At 34.4% G+C, this 25,071-nt stretch overlaps 4 protein-coding genes across 4 annotated transcripts in view; 3 read left to right on the top strand and 1 right to left on the bottom strand.

The window, feature by feature from the left end:
* The window catches only part of LOC108970669 (E3 ubiquitin-protein ligase UBR1-like), a 49,471-nt gene extending 28,378 nt beyond the window's left edge, over positions 1-21,093 (bottom strand). The window contains exon 1 of the mRNA XM_018936186.1: positions 20,953-21,093. The gene's annotated coding sequence lies outside the window, so the exon portion shown is untranslated. The remainder of the gene's footprint in view (positions 1-20,952) is intronic.
* Positions 2,897-4,717, top strand: LOC108970678 (fatty acid hydroxylase domain-containing protein 2; the record flags this gene model as incomplete). Its single annotated transcript, XM_018936199.1, is given in 3 exon segments — positions 2,897-3,506; positions 3,642-3,817; positions 3,959-4,717. Coding segments are annotated over 3 exon segments (828 nt in total). The 3' UTR covers positions 4,538-4,717.
* Positions 9,505-11,124, top strand: LOC108970676 (probable serine/threonine-protein kinase nek3). The gene has a single exon (XM_018936197.1). The coding sequence runs from the start codon at positions 9,630-9,632 to the stop codon at positions 10,560-10,562; it is 933 nt and encodes a 310-aa protein (XP_018791742.1). The 5' UTR covers positions 9,505-9,629; the 3' UTR covers positions 10,563-11,124.
* Positions 13,001-25,029, top strand: LOC108970672 (band 7 protein AGAP004871-like). Its single transcript, XM_018936194.1, has 4 exons — positions 13,001-13,249; positions 21,663-22,179; positions 22,241-22,406; positions 24,735-25,029. The coding sequence occupies exons 1-4, from the start codon at positions 13,120-13,122 to the stop codon at positions 24,888-24,890; spliced, it is 969 nt and encodes a 322-aa protein (XP_018791739.1). The 5' UTR covers positions 13,001-13,119; the 3' UTR covers positions 24,891-25,029.
* Positions 25,030-25,071: the final 42 nt, after the last annotated feature.

The raw sequence follows: 25,071 nt of genomic DNA, 5'->3' as shown, positions 1-25,071 counted from the left end.
AAAAAACTGACACATACGAACGCCAAACCCTTTGAGGGTTTTACTATACTGACCTAGTACCATCACCCTGACTTGGAATTTCTCATCCCCCAGACAATAATCCCAAAAATGTTCCACAGTGTAACTATTGCCGGCAATAAATTTTCAATTTAGTTATTTCAATGGCTCATAGTAATTTGGCTGAAACCTATTCCAACTATCATTAATTAGAGTTCATTGCCATACTATTAAGCGAGAAGTCGTAAGTTAGATTTGCATCCACCCTCAACAGATTTCATGTATATATCTCACAAACCACTAAATCCATATAACCAAAGATACTGAGCACAAATGCTTCCCACAGCTCCTCAGTGTGAAGAGATAAGTTCGAGCAATAGCTAAGCCAACCCCTCTAAAACGATTATGCTGAAATCAAATAAAAGTGCAGTAACTGACTTAAGGAATATGCTAGGAACTTAAATGGAAAATGGACGAATTAGGTAAAATGTCATATCTCAACAACCATTTTTATTTATTTGCACTCTTATTATAGTTCGAAAATGTGTGATATCAGACTAAAACCAGGCCAACTTTTCATATAACAAAACTTTAAAAATCAAGAACCAATGAAGATATCGGAACAACACTTTCCAGATACATAGTGTCTCCAAGTGTGCAATGGTAATAATTTGCAACACAGTGTAACCTAGAATAATTTGTATGCGGTCCAAGAAAATATTTTTATTTGAGTCTGGCATACAAATTACTTCTGCGAGAGCCGTATATGTCAGCCGAGATGTTTATTCTAATCAAGAAGGCGCGTGTTTGCCAAATAGATGGGTATGTAGCAATAATTATGAATATATACATATATATAAGGTATGTATGTATGAACTTAAGTTGAATAAAATTAATTAGAATGCTATATTCAATTAAACAATTAACTTTCGAGTTAAAATATATAATAAAATAAGTAAATTTTGTAATTACTGTAAATAATAATTTAAAAAATAAAATAAAAACGGTTGCTGATTGGCTTCAAATTTTAAGAGGCTTAAATACGAATATTTTAGTTCCAAAATACTAGTTGGCCTTATCGAATAGTACTAGTATGTTTCCTTAAAATATATTGCATTTGTGAAATTTCATTATAAATGACGAAATCGAAAGGAGCTTTATCTTTTTTTAATACTGCTAAATCCTGCTTAGTTTATCGAATTTGCAATATGGAATGCGATACGTATAAATCGCACATTCATACATACACATATACATATGTACGTAAAATGTCTATAGATTGAATCTATGCATGTACTTTCTGACAACACCCAACATTGTTTCTATGTGCGCAACTATAACGTTTGGTCACGCCCTGCCACCAATCCTTTCATAAAACTGTAATTAGGAGTACGCTAAATAAAATAAATTTGATTAATAAACTGGCGCAAGACGAATTGTGTTATACGCTACATATTACTACTCATAAACCATCTGATCAAATTACCGAACCAGTGCATTTAAACTGCGAGAGCAAACACAATCGACAAAAAATTTTGATCTAGATGGACACACGACGTTTTTAATGCTTGTGAGAAATTTGATCTCCATATGTCATTTTGTTTGTTTTTGGCAACTATTTCGTTACGACAAAAAAATTTGCCTGGCAATTTTTACCATGGAAACAAAATTGAAGGAGTTTGCTAGCAATTTTCTTTTCAATGGAATCATCAATAACCCTATTTGAGTTGTCACTCCTACTTTATTAATCACGATAACGTCGAAAAAGTTAAGGAATCAGGGAAATTTGATTGGATTGAAATAAATATATTTGCTTGTGACTGAGAGATTCGTAGATATGTACAATCAGTAATGTGATGGAAAGCGCTCTAGGGACCATACACCGATGGGCGATATGAGACGAGTCTGGTACTCTTTACAAGAAGGTACAAAATCCCCCGCCATTAAACCTCACGAGACTCAACAGAGTTGAATTGACAATTAAGGAGCATACCAAGTAACTAGTAGTAATTTTGGAAAGCAAGTGGATATTGAAACTCAATGTGCAGAAGAGAGTGAAAAAGGCCAAAGGTGCTCTATATACATGTAAGAAAATGCTATATGTACTTGGGGCCTATCACCTGGCCTCATACCTCATGCATTGATGTTACAAGGCGATAGTCAAGCCAATCTTACTTATCGCTCTGAAGTGGTAAACTGTTATGATCAAAATTTCATAAAGGAAACCGATGCGCTGTTCTCTACATAACGGGAGCGGTAAACGGCGGCAATCAACCCACCACCAATCGACATTACAGTAGAAAGCCCAGCTTCAAAATTGATGGCATTAGGTGAGTTCTCTACAAAGACCTTCGGACGAGAAGCGGTCACACTAAAGGAAGATATATGGCGCAGAAGCTTGCGACACACCAGCGGAATTTACGATATCTACACAGATGTATCCAATATGAGCAATGGAGTGGAAGCCGGAATCTAGCTGGACCAGAAATCACTAAAAACGATATACAACGAAATTTACGAAAGGGCTGAAAGGTGGATCAGGAGGAGATAGAATGCCTTAAGTACATGCAGGATCACCAAGATCAAAAAACTATTAGGAAAACTCGCTTGCTTCTTACCACACTGTCTCGGAAAGGACTGGTGGACGGCTGTTGACGTCTTGACAAGTGACGACCTACTGTCATCACATGCGAGCCGGATGCTCAAAGTGGAGAGAAGTTAACATGAGAGAAACCCTGGAATACTTCTTATGTCTTTGCCCAGCACTATCTAGAACTCGACTCAAGTATTTAGGAAAGAGAAGTACCAAACGTAGCAAGCAAGTCGCTCTTGAAGATCGTAAATAAACGTTGGCGTGGTATGAGACGAATTCTTCACCTCAAATTAAACTGAACCTCCATCTGGCATTACTAAGGACCAGTAGGTCTATTTATGGCATGATAGAAGGGCCAATATAACTTAACTTAAAATAAATACATATACAATAAAGGTTCTAGTCTCTACGAAAACGTCTGGAGTCTTTGGAACTTGGAATTTTTCTCAGAACATACAAATATTCAATGTAATTTTCAAACAAAACTTATTGTAGGGTACACACAAACAATTCATTAGATAACTAAAAAAAGCCGGCGAATTTATTTATAAAATTTCAAAGCAAATCGCAAAATACATACACACATCAATATATCTGCATGAATGCACATGTCAACAATGCGAAAACAGCGAAATATCCACAAATAACTAGAGAGAGTGGATAGCGAACAGTAGAAATTCCATATATTATTGCCTTGCAATAATCTCGGCTGGATCTCTGTATTAATTTGTTATCAACTCAATTGTGACGTTTTCGAGAGAATGGTATAGAATAAATTTTGGAAGAGAATTGCTACATATAATTTCGCACGTAGACCGGAATAGTTTCAGAATTCAAAGCAACATGGCGAGCAGCGCACAGAACGCGACGGTGTCTTTCTGTCAGGAGAAGTGGAATCATTTTTTGGATGTAGTCGGTGTGTAGTAGTATTAAAAAAATAAAAACAATTAAATTAATAAAGATGTGCATTGAATTAATTTAATGTGTTATTATTCATTTTTTATTGTTTGGATACAATTTTCTAGTTATATCTTAATTTGAAAAATTTTAGGAGACGAACCAGAACGACTATGGGTATATGGCACAGTACTTTTGATATTTATTATTTATTGGCTTTATGCTGCCGTTTTAACTTTGGTGGATTTTACTAAGAAACCACATTTTGTACGTAAATACAAGTTGCAACCTGGTAAAAATGATCCCGTCGACACAAAACGTTTACTACCGGTAAGTTCACAATTTATGTGTATAAGAATTTAAGCAACGGCATACTATACATATCTATACAATATACACTTGTACACACAAATGCTATGCAAACCTAATTTTATATCCACAATAATAATTAACTTTCATACGACCTCGTAGGCTCTGCGCGTAGTGCTCTTCAATCAAACATTTGTGGCTATACCGCTGGCCTATGGCCTATATCATTTTGTTTACAAATATCAAAATACCCTGAATATCCGCGAATTGCCATCGATACAACAAACTGTTTTCGATTTGGCCCTATGCTGTGTGCTGGAAGAGATAATTTTCTATTATGGCCATCGCTTGCTGCACTATGGCGCCCTGTATCGTTATATACATAAGAAGCATCACGAGTGGACCTCACCCATTGCTGTTGTCGCACACTACTGCCATCCAATTGAACACATACTTGCGAATACCTTCCCCATTGCTTTGTCTTTGGGTGTGGTTCGTGCACATCTTGTTACTGGTTGGATATTCTTTGCCATCGCAACTTACAATATATTAAGTGATCATGCTGGCTATGCGTTCCCTTGGTCCCTAATTTCTGTGCCATTCCACGATTATCATCATGCTACATTCAATTATAATTTCGGTGTTTATGGTTGGTTAGACAGATTGCATGGTACCTATGGCGCGTATGACAAGTCTGGACAAATTGAAGCGAGCCACAGACCCCAACAGAAACAAGAATGAGGAGTTAAATTATATTTTGACCAATATTTTTCATCTTACTAAATTTAAATTATATTTTGACAAATATTTTTCATCCTACTACCTCGTTAAGCAAGCTTCTTCTACGTTTGTATATACATACTTTTAGTTATGCACAATTTTAAGTATTTTAAAAGAATATGCATATAATTACATTTTTTATTAGCCACTAAGCAGTAAAAAGCATTTAATGTAAATATCATTTCGAACTTCAAAATAAAAATCATATCACAAAAATAAATTAAAAGGTTTTTTCAATTAAAGAAAACTTATTAAACATTTACTAGCAAAGTTTTAGTTCTTGTATTGGTATCAGCATTGCGAATCAAATCAAAATCACTGTTTATTAACGTTGAGTCTCCAGAGTTTTTCTGTTTCCCATGGACCATGGCATGCATGGCATGCTACCTAATTTATTTAGTACACCATCTAGCGATCACTCACGCAATCACTCCGATTCTAAAGTCAAGCTGCACCGTGTAAACAAGGCCTAACATAAATGTCGACATTGTCTCTGGTTGATAATACATCATTCGGAGATCCCCCCAACTTTCAGTCTGATGGGAGTGAGTGAGTGGTGTTATTTTGTTTCGTTTGTTACTGAGATCAATAAACACTGGATTATTTATTTAATATTTAAAATTGAGTAAAACAGACAGAAATTTTGATTTGTTCGTTTAAACATTATTTCATTATGTCGAAAAGAACATATTTAAGTGGTTCACAAAAAGCTCACTTCATTTTTACGGTTGAAGAAACAAATAAAGCGAGGGATTATTCATTCTCATCACCGCAAGACAAAAGTACCTCTGATTGTCACCAGGGAAAAGAGGTTACATGTGACGAAAATGGCAAACATACATTAGATGCTCAACCATCGACTTTAACCCACTGTGAATGAATAACTGCAAGCTTAGAGAATGTATCTGCGTCTCCTGACCCTGGTACTTCCTGTGACGACATTTTACCGGAAGAACTCCGTGATATTTGGATTCGAAAATGACCAGAGTTTTTCCAAAACATAAATAGTGACTTCCCTGAAACTTCTACAAGTTTTCCAGCTTCAAAGGGTAAAACGAAAACTAGATACTTAACTAAAAACATTTTTATTCGTGAATTGACGAATGGTGAGTCTTTACAAAGAAAATGGCTCAATTATTCACCAGCAAAGAAATATGTATACTGTTATTGCTGCAGTCTATTTAATGCCACTACTGGTACTGGACGAAATTTAAGTTCTCCTAATGGATATAAAGATTGGAAGTATATAAGCACAATTATGTTGCAAGAATGAAAACTACTGGACGAATTGATACTGAGTTGCTGTCCCAATATAATACAGAAATTAACTATTGGAAGAATGTGCTTAGGAGGATTGTTGCGGTAGTGAAATTTTTGGCTTCAAGAGGTCTTACTTTTTGTGGCGATAATGAGACTGATTAGTGAATTTGATCCTTTTATAAATAATAAATTTATTAATTTAATGGGACAGCAAGTTTTGAAAACCATTGTCAAAGAACTTAAATCAGCTAAGTACTATTATATCAGCGTAGATTCTACGCCAGATCTGTCCCACTTTGACCAACTAACTTTCAGTGGAAAATTTTGACAGAGCATATTGGAGCAAATAGAGTCATAAAGTCCCTTTCGGAAACTAGATGGTCTGCACGTAACAATGCTATTAATGCTTTGCAAAATGGTTATTTAAATATTTCTGAAGTATTGTCTACAATCGCAAGGTGACAGCAGCCTAGAAAAAAAGGGAAAATATGAAACTGCTCTACTAACGGAAATATGGAATGATCTTTTGGGAATTATGAATAAAACAAGTCTAAGTTTACAGAATAGCACCCTTTCCATGGACGTTGTAACGAAACTTTACGAATCTTTGATCTGTTATGTCATTACCGCACGCAATAATTTTAATCAGTACGAAACGGCTGCTAAAGAAAAAACTTCATTTGCTGACTACAAAGATACATTTGAAAGAAAATAAAATTCGTAGCACAAGCATCACTTTTTTTGAAGGATCATCAGAGACTACACAGTTGAGAGGCTTCGTGTAGATACTTTCGTTTCCATAATTCATACATTAAATACACATTTAAAAAAACGTTCGGCAGCATACCAAGATATTTATAGTCGATTTAGTTTTCTTTGTCAGTTGATAACAATTGAATCTGGCGAGTTGATAAAAAAAAATGTAAAGAATTTTCAGAATTTTATGATGAAGACATTAATGCAGATGAGCTCAAAATAGAATGTTTTCATTTAAGCCAATATTTAAAAAAAAACAGCAAAGCAATCAGCTGATTTAAATATCTCAAACTTACATAACCTAATAAAATCAGATAAATTGGAAGAAACTTTTCCAAACGTAGAAATTGCTACTAGAATATTCCTTTGTCTAATGGTTACCAATTGCAGTGGAGAGCGGTCATTTTCGCAGTTCATAGAATAAAAAATGAATTGCGAACAACAATGCTACAAGAACGACTGAGTAGTTTGTCAATTATCTGCATGGAAAGTGATATCCTTCAAAAAATTTACTTTAAAGATATAATAGAAGATTTTGCTCATCAGAAATCCCGAAAGAAATCGTTATCTTAATATCGTAATCACACATACACTCACACACACACACAAACACACACCAACACTCATCATTATTAATGACATTTAAAAAATACTTTATTTGATTACCATTATTAAATGTAAAAAAAGAATTAGTATAAGTCGCTTTTTTTACTTTCAAAAAGGGCCCGAAACTCTTGTGTGCCCAAGAGCCACAGCTTAGTTTAAGATTGCCCTGATCACGGCTACGGAATCGTTGAAATTGTTGTTAAAGGTAGTATATGTCGTCGAGGCGTCCATGAACATTTCTTAATGACGGTAAGATCGAAAAAGTTAAACGAAAAGTGTTTGAAATTTGCTTTCTTTGCACTAAAGAGCCAGCAGAGGATCTCAACATCTCTTATGGGTTAACCGACGATCAATGTTTTGGGTATGTAGCTTATCAATTCTAGACGTTGAGTAGAGGTCTCAAATGAGATTATTCGCAACGCAGCTGAGAACCTAGTTGACAGTGAAGTTGACAACGAAACTGTCCAATAATCCGGAAACCAAAACAACAAAAACAAAAAAAAAACGTGGAGGGAGGAACGTGTCTTCGACCTGTTGCCAGAGTTAAGTATCTAAGGCTCATCGTAGACCGGAAGCTTTCGTCCCAACATCGAGAAAAGAGAAAGGAAGACATCGGTTGCCTTGTACTGTTGCAACGGAGGCATAGGAAAATAGTTAATACTGCGCTTATCTGGCGGCGTGGACCATCGGTGTCCACAATTATTTATACCATTAATTTAGAAACCATACTAGAAAGCGACACAGTGCTAAAATAAAATAGATTGGGAAATTATAAATTAATTTATATATTGTAGGCGTTTGTAACATAAATAATTTTTTTTATATTGCCATCTTGTGCACACAATGTATAGAGACTTATGTAGATAAAACGCGCAGGGTAGAAGAGAGGTAGACTCCTTATCTCTAGCATCGTGTTATTTCGTGATTAGACTGGTTTGAGTATTGGAAACCGAAAGGCTGATGAGCCTGCAAAGGCAAGCACTTAAACCACAAGCTGGAACAGGCATTTAAGCCACAATAATTGTGTCCTCACTGGACTGATGGGTTTCAGACCAAATCAGCAAGCGCTTGTCGACTACCAGCAACTGTGCAGTCAAAAGATCCTTCTGGCTCAGGATAAATTCCAGGAGATCCCCCTTTCAGTGGTTGTGAGAGTTCTGACTGGACACTGTCCGATCAGAATTTCTCCTCAAATGTCCTGCTTCTGACAGATCAACGCAAAAGCTGTCATCCGAATTGCTTTTGCGTTGATCTTCAGACATCCAAGTTAAACAGCAGAAATTGAAATAAAACACCTTAGCAGATTTGTTATAGGTTCAGGGCGCTTTCACCAATTGATGATAACCAACTACAGGAGCCATTTTAACCTAACCTAAGTAAACGTAGTAGGAGTTTCTAACGTAATTCTTTTCTTGTCTATTTTATTGTTTATTGAGATATTTCTAATTTTAATTGAGTTATCTTGTGTATGAACGGATGGGGAGATAGCCATAATAAATCATTTTGATTTACCATTCTCAGCATTTTAACACAAAATTACTCATCTGGCTATGGAGCTTCTGGTGTTGAAAAGATCTTTTCGGAGGACATAATTGGTACACTGAAATAAGCTAAAAATATGTAATACATAAGTATAGTATGTGTTATTCATATCAAACACAAGCCCATAACTTGTTTCGTTTTCGTTTAAAATTTTTTCCTTAAGCCTAAATATATGCTATAAAATTTATATGTATACAATACTAACACATATACATAAATTATTATAGATTAGTGCACGCTTAATCCTTTTCTTCACGACTTTTGTAAGAATACTAATCGCAAATTGAAAGTGTAAGAATTGAGGAATTGACGCTGTTTCCACGACAGTCGGGTCAACGTAACCAGAACAGAGCTGGATTTTTACCCGGCCTAGGACTGCCATTCTGGGCAATTCCTCCAAATAACTGCATACATATGTAAATGCATTTGCAGCTAAAACAAGAACAGGAATAAAAATGGATCAGGTTAGATAAAAAAAACAATAGGTTAGAAAAAAATCGGATATGCACTTTTATGTAATACTTCATAAATATGATTTTTATAAACTTATATTCAATGCAGTTTTTGTTAAGGTTTTAAATACTTTCAAACGATTTAATAATTTTATTTATAGTATATTTTTTTCTCCCAAATAATTTTAAGATAAATATAATCTCCCTAATAGTTAGTATTTCAGAAATTTCAAAATTCCTTGTTGCATATAAAAGCAACTCTGTGTATACCTATACATAAATCAGCTGATCGGAAAATCTGTGTAAATCTGATAAATATTTATGCTTCCAAACATTGAAGAAAGAGAAATTTTGAATTTATAATTGGGAACAGTTTTGCTAAAATTTTTAAAATATTTAATGTTTGCCAAACACATTATAAAGTGAAGTACAGCAGAATGGAAAGGGGAACAATCTTGATATTAGTTGGTTGTCTGCAGATTTTGCATTGTCTGATTTTGGTAAGCAGTGAAAATGTCGGCATAGCAACGTCATCAGTGCAAAATGCATTGCCAAATAATACGACAAAAAATAACACAGAGTCTTTGTCACAATTATTAAATACAACGGGAAGCAATGCCAATGTGAATAAGAGTCGCAATATATCACCAACTGGAACGGAAATCAACACGAAAAGTGCAAATATACCGATTGATCGAAATAACAATAAGACGGAGGCGTTAGGAATAAACGGTGTGGCTACTAAAAATTCGCAAAACAAAAAAGATAGCCCCCAAAATTCTACCACTAACCTTGGTGTAATAACAGTGAATGCAACAAATGTAAGAAGCCTAAAGGACAAGTTAAAAACAACAATTTTAAAACCGGGGATCCAAAACGAAAATAACTTGCAAGCATCAAATAAAACAACGGAAATAAAATATATTACGAAACCAACACCAACTACCGTATCAACCAAAGGAAAAACCGTATCCAGTAATACAACTACCACTACTACAACCACCAAAACCACCACCACAACGACAACCACACCCAAGCCAAAGAAACCAAGTATCACTTTTGGACTTGGTGATTTCCCAATTTTGCCAGGAGAGTCGAACGTTATAAATGCGATGGTAGCATCTAACTCAAAACTGCCAGTGGCTAACGACCCCGTCGTGCCACCGAATGTGCAACCGTCACAAGAGTTAAACAATGGGTTCAACTATTATAGCAGCCGAGATTACATAGTACCCATAATGACAGTTCTCTTCACAATACCCTTGGCAATTGGAGTTGTTATTACCACTTATCGCCGTTTCCGTGATTGCTGGTCTACGCGACATTATCGCCGAATGGATTTCTTGGTTGATGGCATGTACAATGATTGACATATGTATACTAAAGATATATCCGATATCACCATCGGAAAATATAAAGCAGAGACAGATAATGATAATGCTGTAGAAATTGCACAGCAATTATTGCCACAAAACACAGTAACAATATCTTAATACATAGTAGTTGTGACATAAGAGAGTGAGATTCGATAAATAGTAATTAAAAGCAAAACTATTAGTTTTTACAAACATTTTTAAAATCTACATTTGTTTATAATCGAAATTCGCATGTAGTTTGCGAATACTTTGTAATTTGAAAGCTAAACGAACTATGAACTTGCAAATATTTACGGGCATTCATAAAATTTACTGTATTTAGTAAAATCTTCTGTTGAAAAATATGTCTTTGTACTTCCGAAAACGTTTGAACTACTGTCATTTTGTAAAATATTTTATTTGATTAAAAAAAATACGTTAAAACTAATCCAAACGATATATACAATTGTAGCATTTTAAGATAAGCATTTTTAGTTATCATCTGTGGCAACAATTGGCGTTCGTTGATTGAAAAACAAATGTTTTTTAATTAATCAAAATTTAAGCCAAATTCCTTAAAAAGAAAACAAGTATAGTACATACGGTGCAATTTAGAGCTCAAAAATTACCAAATCTTATATTTAAATGTAATACACTTAAGCATAGCATTTATAGAAAGTAAAAGCACATATTTTTAAAAAGATATTTCAGAAAAGCTAAAGTATTAAATTAGATGACTCGTTTGAGTTACCCATTTTTTAATTGGCTTCCATATGATTATTAAAAGAAATACATATATAAAATATATTTTTCTTTTCTGTGACAATAATTTAAAAGCAAATGAAAAATATAAATATTGAAGTCATTAATATTGAAATTAGTATTGCTAATATATGAAAGCAATTACAAAAATACATAGATTTGAAAGTGCCTTATAAATGCTAAGGCATTTTTTTTTCATATAGGGTACGTCTAATTTTTGTGCATAGTTATTAAGAAAGTATAAAAAATGAAATTAAAAAATAAAAATAAATAATTAACCCTAAAGATAAAAGAAAAAACATTTGTGTATTGATAATAATCATATGTATGTACATATGTATATATATAAATACTTTGTAATATATACGGGCTGAATAAAATTAATAAAAAAAAGTTGGCTGCGTTTTTAAGGATTAAAAGCGGTTAAATTCGGTTTCGGGGAAAAAAGTTAAATGGCAAATTCAAACATAACAACAGATTTAAAGCTGTTCTGTTGACAGATTTTTCACATTGACATTTTTTAACCTTGTTTTCTTATTTAATGAAATAACCTCACGAAATGTAGCATAGATAGGCAACGGTACAATATCTAAAGATAAACCATACAAACTGACCGGTCAAAATCAAGTTATTTTACTGGAAACTGTCTTCTATAGCAATAGCCATGATTTTCAGTTTTCAGAATATTAAATTTTTAGAGAATCTTCTTTATAGAATTGTCTACATCTGGAACAAGCCATATCCCCAAATTAAAATTTTAACTATTTATCAATTTTTTTGCAATTAAAATGGCAGTAAAAAAAATATAATCAAAAAGTAAGTTTGGCCGCTCCCACGATTGTCTTCTCTAATACGAAAGTAGAACGGGCTCGATTTTTTATCGGCAGAATTCTGCCGCTACAGCAACAAAAACAATAAGTGAGTTTAACATTTCGAAGAGAGAAACCGTCATTTCGAAGCCCCTTCTTCACGGAGTTGCCTTGCATCCTATTTGACATGTGTTTGTGTATTTACCCCTTCTAACCAAAACATTTACGACCCCAAATGGAAAATTGAACACTGCTTGATAAATTTACTCCAAAACGACCCAATAATTTGCCTGTTCATTGACTGATTAGCCAAAGAGATTATTGCGGCAGAGGATGCTGTATGAGTGGATCAGCCATGCAGTACATTAACAACTCAATAGAAATCAGAAACATTCATGTATTCATGCACGGTCGATGAAAACAAGAATGTCTAAAAATATATGTAAAAGCATGTACGTTTGTAGGTAGGTGCTTGAAAATAAATATGTATGAATGTGCCATATATTCCGTTTCGAAACAAAAATTTACATTTTCATTTAATTAGAAGAAAATAAAACTAGTTGCCACTAGTTGACGGCTATATTGTTTGTAAAAATTATAAACAAATGCATGTAGACGCAATACCCTGGAAATATTTTCCAGTGTTTGCCGCCAAGTTTTGTATATGTACGTAAATAAGAACACCTCATGGAATATAAACACTGGACCAAAAAAAATGTAGACGTTCATGAACAATCGTATACAACTACATATCAACACACATACGTAGGTACGTACAGACACATATTAAGCACAAAAGCATATAATAATTTTGAAAACTCTTCGCGCTTTCCAATTTTGTTTAACTCAATTTAGTTGCTTTTCCTAGCTCCCAACGTTTAGATCATCTAATCGGCCAGTATTAAAGCTAGATATTTGCTTACTTGGTGCAGTGAAATTTTGCAAATAGCGCGCGTTTACAAATAGTAAAGAACTAACGCTTTCGTTGATAATATTTAAAAATGAATACTACGTCTAGTCAACATCGCCCGCGTGTAAATGCCGCCTCTTCACATGCTATCAGCTATCCAACAACGGAAGTCCGGTCGCCAACTACGCAAGGATCACGCGTCTACCAGGGACTGAAAACATGTACATACCCACAAGTTTACTGTGTACAATATTAAAAAAAAAAACGAAAACTTTTCAAAATTGATATTTTTGTATAGTAAATTGATTAAGTAAAAAAAATAATAATTTATGGACATATTTACATGAAAAGTGAAAAAGCCACTATTGCTAATATGCACATAATTTCAATAATTAATAACAAGCAATTTTGTTGAATCTTAAAAACCACCAAAAGTACCGCAAAGTTCAACAAAATTTTAACGATATTGCTAAATTCAGCTGGAACTTGCCTTTATAATTGTTCGATCTGAACAAATTCTTCCATGCCCAATTTCGATAAGATACATTTATCATAAAAAAAAATACGCAATACAGGGACTTTGATCCGGCTAATAAGCAGCTACTTGGTTAAAAAAGATGTGAAAATTTTCAGATCGTATTGGTATATACATACATACGTACAGACGGTCATGGCTTAATCAACTTAGCTCGTCACTCATTTAGATACTATATAGGATAGTAAAAAAAATATTTTCGTATTTCTAATCAAACCGAAACAATTGGTAGTCCGATGGTACTAGGTCAGGGCTATATGGGGATTCGTCAAAACTTCTCAGCCAAGCACTACCAGATTTTTCCGAGTCATCAAAGATGTGTGTGGTCTAGCGTTGTCCTGATGGAAGACGAACCCCTTTCTGTTGATCAGTTCTGGCCGTTTTTTTTCGATTGCTTGCTTCAATTTCATCAGTTGTTGACAGTAAAATGTAGAATCAGCATAACCTTTCGAGGCATCAACCTTGGTTTTGCGACCATTTGTTAAGCTTCTAAACGGCCCCACATTATTGTCGTATTTGATCCACTTTTCATCTCCTGTTACCATTCGCTTCAGAAATGGTTCGATTTGATTTTGTTTCAGCAAAGAATCGCAGTCCATTAAAGTTTTCACAGACAATTCATGTGGCACCCAAACATCGAGCTTCTTTTTGTAGCCAGCATTTTTTAAATGGTTCAAAACCGTTTGATGATGAATGTTAAGTTCCTTAGTGATATAATCGCTGCTTATGTGATGGTCCTGGTCAATATTTTCCATAACCTCATCGACTTTTTCAACCATAGGTCGACCAGAGCGGGGTGCATCTTTCACATCGAAATTGCGATTTCTGTGCTACACGAACTGATACAGCATCGCCTCCGTAAACTTCACAATATTAATTAATTGGCATTCTTTCCTTTTTTACACAAAAATTTCAAAATATATACAATTTCTTGACTATTTTAACACATTTTTGAACAGCTGTAAGTTTTTGTCAACTTCCCCGAACTTAATTTTAAATGAAGCTTAAAATCTCACCCTTCAAACTCGATATGGTATGACAATACGACTGCAACGACATCTAAATACTTTTTCGACTAACCAATATACATACATATGTATATACTTTATAGGGCATCCGTTGTTTCCTTCTGGGTGTTACAAACCTCGTGGCAAACTTAATATATTCTGTTCAGTATATAAAAAGTAAGAAATCTGTAATAAAACTTTCTAATTTTACATATTAGCACTCGTATCCTTGTTACAGGGATTTCTATGATAAAAATACTCGGAAAACATTTCTAGTATGTATTTCAATTACTTAATTCAAGGGTTGGTCGGAAATAATTTTTAAATAGCGGGGAATGATCTAGGACCGTTAATATTTAACCTAAGGAGAAACACTGCTTTTCCTTTTAATGCCTTTCTATTACACAATTTTTGTGCAACATACCTAATAAATATATACATACATATGGACAAATATTTATATTGCATATTGAGAATATTTATGCCATTAATCGCCTTGTTTGCTATATAATAATGCATAAACATTAAAAAATTATATAAAAACACTAAAATGGTATATTCCTTAAATTTAAACAGTTGTATATATATGTATGTATGTATGTACTAAAATTGTCTTTTGTGTACGTACGTATGTACATACATACATAAGTAGGCAGGCTTTAATTTTTTTTGTTTATATCATTAGAAAATCAAATCGTAAAATAAGATAAAGGTAAACAGTTTTAGATACTCGCCATTGACTGATACTTTTACAACAGTATATAGATATATGTATATGTGTGTATATTATATTATAATATGTATGCAATGCAAAATCGAAAATACAACTATTATGCGCTAACCTATAGCAGCAAATTCTTCGTATAATATAAAACACGATTTATCTTCTAACTTGCTAACTTCTTAAATATAAACAAGGTAATGTTCATTCGCAATTTCAGCGCCAAATGGTGTTTGAGAGATAAATAAACACTTGAAATGCCAACGAAGTGCATTGAACGGGAAATAATTTACCTTGTCGATGGATATGTATGTACATATCTACAGATATAATTAATATACAGTGATTTGATTAATTTTGCAACTAAATTTACAGCTATCAGCATACCCTGCAGTGAAACATTCTGCTAGCTAGAAGAACTAACAGTCCACAATTGTAATTTTTCAGCCCAAAAATCTTTTTATGAAAAATTGGTGCAGGAAGAGAGCAAGTTTATTTGACTTAAAGTAATATAATGGAAGGACATAAGATCTTTCAATTTTGGAAAAATGGTCCGATAATAATAAGAGCCCTTTGAGTGTCATATCTTTCCAAACCATATGTCGCGATCTAACCAAAGGATTCTTTCTTCTTCATGATTTTACACCGGTCTTCGAGATTAAAACTATTTGGAAAAAAAAATCGCAAACACAGTTTCGAGTAAAACGCATTTAAAGTTTTAAGCTGACTATAGGATAGAGCTGAATACGAGCGCTCAACTTTTCAATGCTATATCTCCAGAACTATTGCTCGGATCACATTGAGCATTTCAGGCAATATCTGGCATAACATTACTGAATTAAATAATAAAATAAAAAATCGACTCTTTGAAGCCGTGAAACTGTAATCCCTTTAATTAATATCCTTTTATAATAATTTCTTGATAATTTGATTTTTGAAAATTTTTCAGACGCATAATCTAAAGAACAAGCACATTTTACACACGTCACTGGTTTTTTATAATTAGATTGTCAGATATAGCAAAATATCTCTGCGGGGTGGATTGCTAGTGTATTCTATATTTATATGCATGTTACCAGCATTGGTTAATGTAGACAGTAAATAATTTTCTCTTAAGAAGTGTGCTCTTAAAGGGGGTAGGCTTAAAACTTGTAGGCCCCTACTTTTGTAAACTCATGAAATAAAAAAAAGCAAAGGTTAGGCTAATCTGGTGGACCAATAAACCACACATAGGCCAATTGTGGCCAGAAAAAAAAGGAAAGCCTCCAATGAAATTTGCGAATTTGTCGTCGTCTCCGTAATGTTGTATCTGTTCGTGTAGCAAAACAATGGTTCGCTCGCCCAATATGTTATATATGTATTCCTAAGTACAAACATAAGCATATTTAATTATGAAATCAGCTTTAAATTTCAGTTATAACTCAAAACAGATCTTTCACAAGTACAAATGAATCATTAAAATCGAAAGTAATTGCAAATTTTATTATTGAAAAGGTATTTACTGTATAAGAAAGCAAACTGTGTACTACGTGTCTATTTGCTCTCACACGCAACGTAATCTTTGGCTTAAACGATTTCCGAAAGTTTTTAAAAACTCAAATACCCAAAACCAAACGCAAAGGCAATAAATAAATCGTTCTAATATTTTTTTTCATATGCCATTAAATTATGCAAATCCCCTGCCAAAAGCAGACAGAATAAACTCAATCATACAGGTTCTCATTATTGAAAATACAATCAGTTGAAAATTTGTTTCTAATTTTCGTGCAGCGACGGCGGAAGCTCATGAGGTCTTCTCAAGTGCCGAAATATGAATAATATAGGCATGTTTGTATATATGTATATGTACATAAGTGATTGGTATGCAAAAACAAATTAATATATAAACAATCATACGTCATGACTGCTATATATTTACACGCGTGCAATTGGAGATAAATACATACATATATTGGCAATGCAATGCAATTTAAGAATGCAATCAAACTTTACAGTTACACTTTTCATGTGCAAATATTTATGAATCCATTTACCATTTCGAAGCCAATTATAAGAATTTATAAGCTAAATAAAATGGCTAATCAAAACGAAAGGCAAAAATTCCATTAAATCTCACTGCTTCATTGGGAAGCAATCGAAAGTTTTTATTAATTGCTTGTACGATATTTAGAAAATGAATTAAGCATATTGATATGATATGTAGTTTCAATACTAATATCGAAACTCTTAGTAAAAATTCCATCAACCAACTAAAATGTGTAACATCTACCAATAAAACGGTGGTACTTGAATTGATGCAAAGTTCATACAGATTAAACAAAACGATAGTACTTAAATATGCTTCAGATTTAATCAAATAAAAACAAATTAGTTTTACCCTATATGTTTTTGCACATTATCTGAAACTGATAATTTATGCCTAATCATAGTTATTACAAATGATATGCCTACATACAAGGTGCGTTCCAAAGTAAATAGGACTTAAAAGTCCAGAACAAATGTTTTTTTCGGCATAATCAATTTATTTTATTCAAAATAGTCTCCTTCCGCTTCAATACAGCTTTTCACACGGTCCAAAAGCATGTCAAACGAGTGTTTTAGCTCGTTGGCCGGTATGGCCCCCAGTATGCCGGTGCAAGCCTTTTGAATTGGCTCTATGCCTGCAAAACGCTTTCCTCTCATGGGCAAATGTATTTTTCCAAGAAGGAAGAAGTGACACCGTGCCATATCAGGTGAATAATGGTTAAAGGTTAAATTGTGATCTTCGGTCAAATAATCGGTCACAATGATGTCCTTCGAATGTTGGATTCGGAGAAATTTTTCATCGTCAGTTAATTTGCGCGGAATAAACCGTGCACACACCTTTCGGAGGCCCAAATGTTCGGTCAAAATGCGACAAATCGATGTTTTGGAGATGTTCAATTCCATTTCCATGAATTTCAATGCTGATTTCGGATTCAAAGGAATTTCCGGTGATCACGGATTTTGATTGCCCCACATGTTGATCGTCATTTATGTCCTCACGACCAATTTGAAAACGTTGAAAACACTCGAGCACTCTACTACGGGATAGACAGTCATCGCCATAAGCTTGTTTCATCAATTGAAACGTTTCGGTAAAAATTTTACCAATTTTAAAATAAAATTTAATGTTGACTCTTTGTTCGAGGCCCATTTTCGAACCGATAACACAAAACTACTGACACTTACACTTAAAACGCAATAACTTCACTTCCAACCAATGGAATGTCTTGGAATTCTCGCTGGACAATCGATAAAAATAGCAGATTCTAACGCACCAGTAGACATATAGATGGCGGGGGCACTAGATTCAAAAAGTCCTGTTTTCTTTGAAACACACCACACATGAATTTATGTACAAAAATTCTACTAGATATAGTAGGTACTGAGAAATTAATTACTTTTTATGAAATTTTTAACACTGTTCAGTTATAGTTATAGTAGGGTTTTGGTTATGTATTTGAAAAGTTGCGGAAATATTGGTACTAGATGAAGGAAAGTGATCTTCCCGGAGTTGATGTCTTCCTCCTCCTCACACAATGCACAAAAATATGCGACAATGATTAAACATTTTTTAGTATCCGCAATGGGATAGCAGTATAAATATAATACGAATCGCCTAATCTTCGAGGATGACTTAGCGCTATGCCATCGTGCAAAATGGCTAACTTTAGATTAGAAACAAATCTTATATAAAAAAAAATAGGACAGAGAATGACGTTAAGAATGTTCTATCCAAATTGGAACTGGATAACTTCAAACTCTTCCTTTGAGAGTGGAAACCGTTTTGAAAAACCCCATTCTGAGAAAAGCGCGTTTAAAGATTGCCTCACTCTGTTCTCTATGTACAATAAACGCTGTAGCGACCGTAATAATTTGAATTTCGATTTCAAAATTTCAGAGAATATTTATTATAGTGTTTACTATCCACACTGAGACGATTACTTAACGTATCTGATATAAAAATAGATCCTCTTCTTAATACCTTCTTAATCAATTTCCGAAAATCTGTATTTTACAACCTATGCATCTGAAAACTATTCATAAACGCAAAAATTCTAAAGAAGCCTATTATGTACATTCACCACTTATTTTTGAATTACAAATTTCTAGAAATTTGACATGGCAGCAATGTATACGCATTTTTTATCTCATAAACTATTAGAGATATTTCAAATTTGTAATTTCCCGTCACCTTCATAACGAAGATACTGATTTGCATTTGTTCGTGCGATTGTATCGAATATAAGGAATCCTATTGCTTGCCAAAGTGGTAAGTTCCGTTAGTATCAAAAAAATAGCGATTGTGTCCAATAATGAAAATTGAACTTACACGCAATATATTTTATAGTAAAAATTTGTAAAATGCACACTATTATTTGAAAATTGGTCACTGTTATTATTATAAAAACCTTGGAATAGTTTAGGTCGGCGAGTTGAATCAAATACTAAGTTTCGGTAAAAATTTTATGTATCTAACGAAACAAGAAAAAATGTTAACTTCGGCTTCACCAAAGCTGTAATACCCCCACAGGTCAAATGGAAAAGTTGTCCATATAAACAACTGGATTTTGTTCGATAATTTTGTATGACAGCTACATGCTATAGTTGTCCGATCTGAACAATTTTCTCGGATATTGTAGCGCTACCTTGGACAATAATCTATGACAAATTTCGTGAAAATATCTTGTGAAATAAAAAGTGCTCACTACATGGGCTTGAGTTTGATCCGCCAAAAAAGCAGCTTCTTAGGCAGTAAAGGTGTGCAAAATTTCAGATCGAAATTGAGTGACTAGTACGCATATAAGTGCACATATATGGGGAAATGCAAGCCAAATATACGCTATTCACTGCGTAACTTTCGAACTACCGAAGGAATTAAGCAATTGAATAAGATTCTCCAGACAACTGAATATTTTATAAGCAAATCGATCAGAAGTCAACAAAAACTATGATAATTTTTTAGGGGTTACATGGATTTACGAGTTTTCTCTAGAATATTGTTTTAAAGTTGATCCGAGTAATATTTTCGGAGATACAGCCTTAAAAATTTGTGCGCTCGAAGCTAGCTAAGCTAAGTGCGCCGTCTTTAAACGCGTTTTTCTCGAAACTGTATTTTTGGAGTCGGTTGGAAAGATTTATCGAGAACTACTCAACCGATCTTAATAAAATTTTACACAAAGACAATTTGTATTGAAAATTTTCAAAAAAAAAAAAAAGGAAAATTTTATTTTTTTTTGAAAAAATGTCTAGCAAAATTAGAATTTTCAGTTTATTTTTCCTTCGTCCAAGTTCTGAGTTAAGATTTTAACTAACATATATTTTTTCACTGTAGATGATCCTGTAAGGCCGCGGGCGCATCTACTTTCCAAAGGAGTCTCCGGAAATGGCGTCGCAATGGCCGAGTTTACAATTTTTTTCCCAAAAATTTCAAATTTTTTTTTGTTAACAATTCATGTTTGTAACAATAAAACGTTCTAATATTATAAAAATATAACATTTTTTGTATGAGAAATCAATTTTTGAAAAAGACCTGAGGAAAACTCATGTAACCCCATGAAAGTAAACGCCATTTGCAAAGTCGTGAAAGACATTAGCACATAGCCCGGATAATAAGTATTATAATAAAATAGTACTTACATATCTCAACGTTCCGCATTACATATTTTTGAGTGAATTTTGATTTCTCGAAACATTTTTTACTTATTCCAAATGAGTTTCTAATGTGCATGCAATTTTTTAAATTTGTTGAAGATTTCAATTTATTTACTTGATTGATGATTATGTCTGTGTTAAGGAAAAATGGAAATGGGTTTTAAACTGATATTTTAAATGACTTACGCACATAGATGTATGTATGGTAAAATATATTTTTGTAATTATTTTATTATAAAATACATATATAAATATTATATAAGTATGTACAAATGTTTGTAAGTAAATATGTATGCATATTTATTTTTTATAACCACAAATGATACATACTATATGTACATACATACATACATATGTACATAGGCACCTGTCGGCCTCCTTTTTTTTTTTGTCTACAAATGCGTCTCGTTTCTTTGTATCACCTAAAACTAATCGAATTAGATATAGGGTTATATGTACATATATATATTTATGATCAGGTTGAAGAGATGTGTTCAAATCCAGATGAATGTCTGTTCCGTGGCACAATTTTCCACATATAATTATTGAACTAAGGGCATACCATGGAAAACTAAGCCTTTAAATTTTGATTTTAACATTCATTCGTATTATAGTAATTAGGAGCCACATTCTTTTTAATTTATACTAAATTATCAATGTTCAATGAAGTGTGAATAATTGTCTTCCAACCATAGCAGAGAATGACGAAATGGGCTGTGTGGAGATACTCGCGACCGCGATTTCTGTCGTAGTAATGATACTCACATTTCCGATCTCCATATTTGTTTGCTTCAAAGTAGTTTCCGAGTATGAACGCGCCGTCATCTTTCGCATGGGACGACTGCGCAGTGGCGGCGCTCGTGGTCCTGGCGTTTTTTTCGTATTGCCATGCGTAGATGATTATTGTAAAGTAGATCTTCGCACCGTTTCGTTTGATGTGCCACCGCAGGAGGTGCTCTCGAAGGATTCGGTAACAGTGACGGTTGATGCAGTTGTTTACTATCGGATTAGCGATCCTCTTAAGGCCGTCATACAGGTGTCTAATTATAGTCATTCAACGCGTTTGTTGGCCGCCACAACGTTACGTAATGTTTTGGGCACACGCAACTTATCCGAGTTATTAACGGAGCGTGAAACTATTTCGCATACAATGCAAGTATCGTTGGATGAAGCTACCGATCCGTGGGGTGTGAAAGTGGAACGTGTGGAGATGTGAGTTTTGATTATTAAGGTTTTGATTAGTGAACTTATAGCATATTCCTTTCACTTTTAGCAAGGACGTTTCACTACCGACAGCATTACAACGGGCCATGGCGGCTGAAGCAGAAGCGGCACGTGAGGCTCGCGCAAAAGTTATCGCGGCTGAAGGAGAAATGAAATCATCAAGGGCTTTAAAGGAAGCATCTGAAATAATTTCTGCGAGCCCATCAGCTTTACAGGTGAGTACAGAATTTACTACATAACAATTATGGTTTTTGGACTTTAAAATGCAAGTTTATGAAGCCAATTGTATGTAGTTGTTCTTACATTGACAGCAACGCGACGTTTTTCAAAAGGACCGAAGGCACATTGCGTATTTTCACGAGGCCAACAAAGATTTCGTGCAAATGGCTATAATCTTTAGATTGAGTTCGTACTCCTTTGTTCACTTGATAATATTCCATAGGTTAGGCGTGTTGAGTCTTTGACAAGACAAAAATCCGCGAATTTGATTTCTTAGCTGCGTTCATCAGCGAATGATCTATCGCCCGCACAAAAATTATTCAACCCATCAAGAAATTAGGTGCTTGTTGTTATTGTTGTATGGTAGCTAGTACACAATCCGTTTGAGGGAAAGTGCAATAAATCGAAATAACTTAGCAATGGGTCCAGGATCTGAGCATGGGTGTTAAGTGAGTGGGTTTAGTGTTATGCGGAGACTCTTTGCATATATTTACATAGTTTATCAGAGTGAAGCAGCAGAAAATGCTTTAAGAGGAATGCATTATGTTAGTTAACCGGAAGCAAGCGGGGTTCAATATGATGGCATTGATATTCATACCTTCATATGAATATGTAGGTATTCCACTTTCCCCAACCAAATCCACAGCGACACAGTTTTACGAACTGGACGAAGGAGTATAGACTTGAACTTAATATTGCAGTCGATTTCTTCCACATTCCGACCGTCAATAATCGTAAGATTTTATGTTTAACTTTTGATAGTTTATGCTCTTTCACTCCCCATACGACCACGATTATCGCCAAGGTACAGACCCGCAACAAAATCCTCAAGTCGCTAGACGGCAGCACATGGGGTAAAAACAAAGAAACGTTATTGACAACATACAAGGCAATCGGCCGGCCGATCCTCAATCCAATATGGTCCTGGATGCAGTGGTACGCAGATGAAGAAACTCCAGATCTGTCAGAATACTGCACTCCGGACCCATCGAACACCTACATAATGAGACGCTTATGCTCCCAGTTAAGGAGCATAATGAACTCCTCTCCAAACAGTTTCTGCTGGGATGTTTTCGTAGAAATCACCTTTGCAGCCACCTGATTGGAGCGGAACCACCTCCTAAGAGCATCAAGATGTCTTTCCTTGACTACGTCGACGACATCGTACAGTACGCCGACCGAACTTCGGACGCAACTGACTTCAGGCAGGTATTGACTGCGATTCACAGAGGAGCCATCAACACCTTCATTGACTCCCTTCCCGTGAATGGCGTTCATGGAGTCAAAACACACCCCATCGTAGACGAAGAGCTCGAGTTGTCTCGAGAAACTAACACCCTTTTCCTTTTGGTCCAACCCCCTCGAAACAGCACGTTTCCTAGGCACAGATGACCCTTACCATCCTAACGGGAATGAGAAACCGTTAAAACAACAACATGAAGATTTTCATGGGGTAGTTCCTCTGATAGTCCAGAGTACTGTATTCTAACATGTCTGCACGTACATATACTGAGGATGCAGATTTTTTGACCGCTCTCCGATTGTCTTGTAAGTCAGCAAGTTTTAGGTGTCGAAAAAATTGTGGTGGTTTAATGATTTCCTATGGATTGCCAGAATTTACTTATTCTAAAACAGAAATTCTTCGTCTGGCAAAAGCCATTTTTTGGAATAACGTTGAGGTCATTCTGACTAATTTCAAGACAAATGTCATCTTGTCGTTTGACTTGAGCGTCATTGCTTCGTATTCGAAACAATGTTTAAGCAATCAATCAAATATATTTTTTTAGACCAGGGAAGTTAATTTTTAAAAACTAAAAAAATTATGGTATGATTAAACCCATCGGAAGCGGAAGATAAAAACCTTAGGAAAAAAATAATAAAGGAGCCATCTGAAGTCAGGAGTAGGGCGTGATTGAATTAAGGTTTAAAAATGGTTTTCTCTATTTCTGGCAAAACTAGGAGGCCTACAGAAAAGAGATCTGTAGCTTTTATGTGTGACCTTTTTCACATAATCTCAAAATTGACGTGAAAAAATTCACATAACCCAACTTTTGACTCTTTTTTATCATCTATTAAATATATATACAGTACTATGGTGAATATGTTCATAAACGCGCAAAAATTCAACCACGCCTCCCCCCCTTTCTTTTCACGACCTCAGATCACCACTAACGTATTTTTCACTTAAGGCAAGATAAGAACGCCTTTTGTTTCCCATGAGTTTCAACCTACCATGAATTTCTTTCTTTTTTATCATTTCAAAAAGCTTTTGCAGTAGTCTATTTGTATCAATAGATTATAACTAATTTAATTAATTATTTCAGCTTCGTTATCTACAAACGCTAAGCAGCATATCAGCCGAAAAGAATTCAACCATAATATTCCCCTTACCCATGGAATTGTTAACGCCGTTTCTTGGGCACTGCACCACGAGTCATCTGTGTCGGCAACACGCCGCTCAAGCAATGAATCATCAGTGACGTTTACTGTTAGAAGAGTATCTCAATGCTCTAAGTTTATATGAAATCGATTACAAACGCTAACCAATTCACAATTAGATCCACTTTTTTCGAAGCAAAGTCATTTTGCTAAACAAAAAAAAAACATATATATAAAACTAATAAACAATAATCAAATAAATAATTAATAAATGAATAAAAA

Source organism: Bactrocera latifrons, unplaced genomic scaffold (assembly GCF_001853355.1).
Source record: "Bactrocera latifrons isolate USDA-ARS-PBARC rearing strain unplaced genomic scaffold, ASM185335v1 scaffold_306, whole genome shotgun sequence".
Classification (NCBI taxonomy): domain Eukaryota; kingdom Metazoa; phylum Arthropoda; class Insecta; order Diptera; family Tephritidae; genus Bactrocera; species Bactrocera latifrons.
Note: the sequence above shows the minus strand (reverse complement) of the source record. Positions and strands in the feature narration are given on the sequence as shown.